At 46.9% G+C, this 4,090-nt stretch overlaps 1 gene segment (V, D, J or C); it reads right to left on the bottom strand.

The window, feature by feature from the left end:
• Positions 1 to 1,118: 1,118 nt before the first annotated feature.
• LOC132818907 (immunoglobulin kappa variable 3-15-like) lies at positions 1,119 to 1,797 on the bottom strand. The segment is given in 2 exon segments: positions 1,119 to 1,543; positions 1,730 to 1,797. Coding segments are annotated over 2 exon segments (474 nt in total).
• Positions 1,798 to 4,090: the final 2,293 nt, after the last annotated feature.

The following is a 4,090-nucleotide window of genomic DNA, read 5'->3' as shown; positions in this document are numbered from 1 at the left end:
GGAACAACATTTTCAGCCAGTGGGTGGTTAAGGTGTGGAATGCACTGCCTAAGAGTGTGGTGGAGGCAGCTTCAATTAAAACATTCCGAAGGGAATGAGACTGTTATTTGAAAAGGAACAATGTGCAGGGTGACAGGGAGAAGGCAGGAGAATGACACTCAGTGAATTGCTCAGTCGGAGAACCATGACAGACAGGATGGACGGAATGGCCTCCTTGTGCACTGTAACTATTCTGTGATTGTGTGATTGAGCAGAGTTAAAGCTGGGGGAGGTGGGAGCTCGGTGTCTCACTGTGCTGCTGCTGCTGCTGCTGCTGCTGCTGCTGCTGCTGAGGTCAGTGAGATCAGAGACTGGGACAGGGAGCCAGAGCTCACATCAAACTCTGCCCCGTGTCCGTCACACTGAGACTGGCAGGAGGCTACTCACTGATTTCACTCCATGCTGCAGGAATGGGACCACAGGCTGCAAATGGACAGAGCTCCTCCACACGGTGAGTAAAACTGACTGACTTATATCTTGCTTCTTAAAGGGGGCAATGGAACTGAAGTGGTACGGTTGGACAACTGTTAGACACAGTGCTCCTTAATCAACCATTTCGTTCACTGCAGCTCCCCACTAACACCTTCAACAAATCAGTAACTGTATTTTAGAAAGTGTGTTTCAGTATTGAAAGGGTTAATAACAGAGGATTGAGGTTTACTTACTCAGTCTGAGCTTGGTTCCTTTACCGAACGTGTCCCACAGTGAGAGTTCCCAGTGCAGAGGCTGTACAAAAACCTCTGCTCTCTGCTTCCCCCCCATCACTCTCAACCTCTCCCTGTCTCACAGTCTCTCATTCACTCTCAACTTCTTTCTGCCCCTCTCTGTCTCTCCCTCATTCATGTGTCTTTCTGTCTCCATCTCTCTCTGTGTCCAGCTGGGCTTGGGAGCTTTGTGAAATTTATTTTTCGATATTAAATCTTGCAGCTGTTCTTCACGCGTGGTCATGGAGTATCAGAGGGAAACTTGAGGCCTTCAGTGAGCGGTGGACACCACAGGGACTGGAGTGTGTCATGGACAGTGACAATCCCAGCATGGGGTAATTTGTTCAGTTTCATTTGTATCTAATTGTGGATGTGTCAGTTCAGGCTGTGGGACTGTGTGTCCATTATTATACATTTTATATAACTGATTGATGTGTCAGTGCATGAGGCGGTGCTGTGTGTCTTGAGGTTTTTGTATGGCTCTGTATCACTGTGTTGAGTGGAGCTGCTATACAGGTTGTTCTGACAATAATAGTCAGCGACATCCTCATTCTGAACGTTGCTGATTGTCAGGGTGTAACTGGTCCCTGATCCACTGCCGGTGAATCGCTCGGAGACTCCTGTGTATCGAGATGTTGCAGCATAGATCAGGAGAGAGGGTTTCTGACCTTCTCGCTGCTGGTACCAACTGAGGTAGCTGCTAATGTCTTGACTGGCCGTACAGGTGATGGTTGCAGTCTGGCCCAGTTCCACTGACAGCACCGGGGGAGACTGGGTCATGATAATCTCTCCATTGATACCTGAGGGGTCAGAGAGAAACACAGTGAAGTCAGAACTGTCACAGAAAGAGCCTGTCAAATGAGAGATTGTTGGAGACACTGAGCATTCCTCTGGTTTCAGCATTTTCCCTTCAATCACAAGTCAGTGGAATTGGAGTGAAATGGAGAGCAGCTAAAGATTCAAGGTGGAAGGAGAGAGATTTGTACCTGCGACACAGAATGCCAGGGGCCAGATCAGCTGGATGTGTGAAATCATGGTGTGTGCTCCTGTCCCTGTGCCTGGTTCCTGATAAACTCTCCCTTCACTGGGCTCTGCTTTATAAAGCTGCAGCCTGTGAGAGTCTGACTGGGTGTTCCTCAGTATGTAAATGGCATCAGGCAGAGAGAGCCACGTCAGCCCCTCACACTTCCTCTTCTCTCTCTCTCTCTCTCCTTTCTTTTCTTTCTCCCTTTTCCCTTTTTTCTCTTTCTCACCCTTCTCTTGTATATGTTCTTGTTATTCGTTGACTTTCTCTCTCTTTTTCTATTTCCGTCTCCGACTCTGTCCTCTCCCAATTATATAACTACTTATATCTTTCCTTTTTTCCATGTATGTTTGACATTCTGTTTATCTCCCTCCCTTCTGTGTTGGTTGGTCTCTCTCTCTCTCTCTCTGATCATTCATTCTTCTCCTTCACTTATATTACTACCTAATTCCTCACTCATTCTCTCCTTATACCCTCAATCTCTAATTGCCTCACTCTCTCTTTGTCTGTTTCCCTCCCTCCAGTCACTCTCTAGCAGGCATTATTCCAGGACATTGGAACAGTGAGTCCTGGGGCAGCAATTAAATGCCTCGCCCTCTCTCACTCAATCTCACAATGTACACTTGCTCTCTGTCTCTGTCTGTGTGTGTCTTCTGTGTCTCTCTCAATCAAAAGTTCAATGACATGAACAGCATTTAACAAGTCTCTACTGATCATCAATGATCTAGCAACATCAATCCCAGCTTGGCATTGAGGGAGAGGATCAGCCATGGTCATATTGAATGGCAGAACAGACTCACAGGGCCAATCCCTAACCCTAACCCTAACCCTAACCCTAAACCTAACCCTACTCCTGCTCTCTATTTCTATTTTGTATGTCTGTGTAATCTCCAATCTCTGTCCCTGGATATTGATCCCTCTATTCATGGAAAAAGTTGCCTTCCTGTCCACTCTATCCCTGCCTCTCATAATCTTTTTGCCCTTCAGCAGGTTCCCTCTCAACCTTCACTGCTCCAAGAGAAACAATCCCAAACTTTCCAATCCTTCCTCATAGCTCACACCCTCCAGGCCAGGCAGCATCCTGGGAAATCTTTGCACCATCTCGAGTACAGTCATATCTTTCTCATAATATGGTGACCAGAACATCTCTGCACGTCTGTCTCTCTCTTTCACTGGATTGCCTCTACTCTTTGTCTCACACCTACTCTGTCTGTCTCTCTCTCTCTCTGTCCCCTCTCTCTCAGTCACACTGTCTCATACTCTATCTCGCTCTATCTCTATTCTTCAACTCTACCATCTCTACCTCTCTCTACCTCTCTCTCTCCCCCCGCTTTTACTCATCTTACACTGCCTGAGATTCTTTATCCTGCTCTCTCTCACTTTCACACCCTGCCCTTCTATGTCTCTCTCGTCAACATTCTCTCTCTCTCTCTCTCTCTCACACACACACACACGCACACTCTCTGCCTTTCCAACAAGGTCCCAAGTGGTAAAAGTTAAATACAGGTTATATCTCCTCCAAATCTAATGGATGTTAACCCTTGACACCAGGAGTATGTCTGCTCCTGGAATAAAGGCCCATTTCCCACATTGACCAGGGTTTGGCCTCTCTCAGGAAGACGGTCAGATTCTTGTCAAATGAAGGGCAATTCTGTGTTGTTGGCCCATTCTTACTGGAGACTGGTTTGGACACAAACCTCATTCCATGAAAGCCCAGCAGAGGGAGGAGATCCTCAGGCCATCAGTTTGAGCTGGAGGGATAGGACAGGATCTGACCCATTGACCCATCCTATCCATTCACAACATGTTCCAATCCTTTCCCCTCACCTTCCCCTTCCATGGTCAAGCTCCAATTTTATTGGTATGAGGATTGGACCATCACACAGTTACTACAGAAAGGAAATGAGCCCCACACTCACTACAGTATCCATGTCCCACTGGACTGTCCAGTGGAGACCAGTAAGCATGGAATTCATTCCCACAGAACTCTCCAGTAGAGACCATTAAACATAGGCATCTTTGCCGCTGGAGCCTCCAATGGAGACCAGTAAATATGGGTCTATTTCCCACTGAATACTCGAGCAGAGCCTAGTTAACATGGACCTTATTCCTACTGGGCCCTCCAATAGAAACCAGGAGAGAAAGGCCTCCATTTCTTTGAACTCTCCAGTCCAGACCAGTAAATATAGACGAGCTTCAAACTGGCTCCTCCAATACAGACCAGTAAAGATGTGACTCTTTGTGAATGGATCCTCCAATACAGACCAGTAAACAAGGATCTCATTGCAAGATTGAACTTCGGAATGAGGAGCAGGAATAGGTA

Source organism: Hemiscyllium ocellatum, chromosome 9, assembly GCF_020745735.1.
Source record: "Hemiscyllium ocellatum isolate sHemOce1 chromosome 9, sHemOce1.pat.X.cur, whole genome shotgun sequence".
In the NCBI taxonomy this organism is placed as follows: domain Eukaryota; kingdom Metazoa; phylum Chordata; class Chondrichthyes; order Orectolobiformes; family Hemiscylliidae; genus Hemiscyllium; species Hemiscyllium ocellatum.
This window is presented reverse-complemented; position numbering and strand designations above follow the sequence as displayed.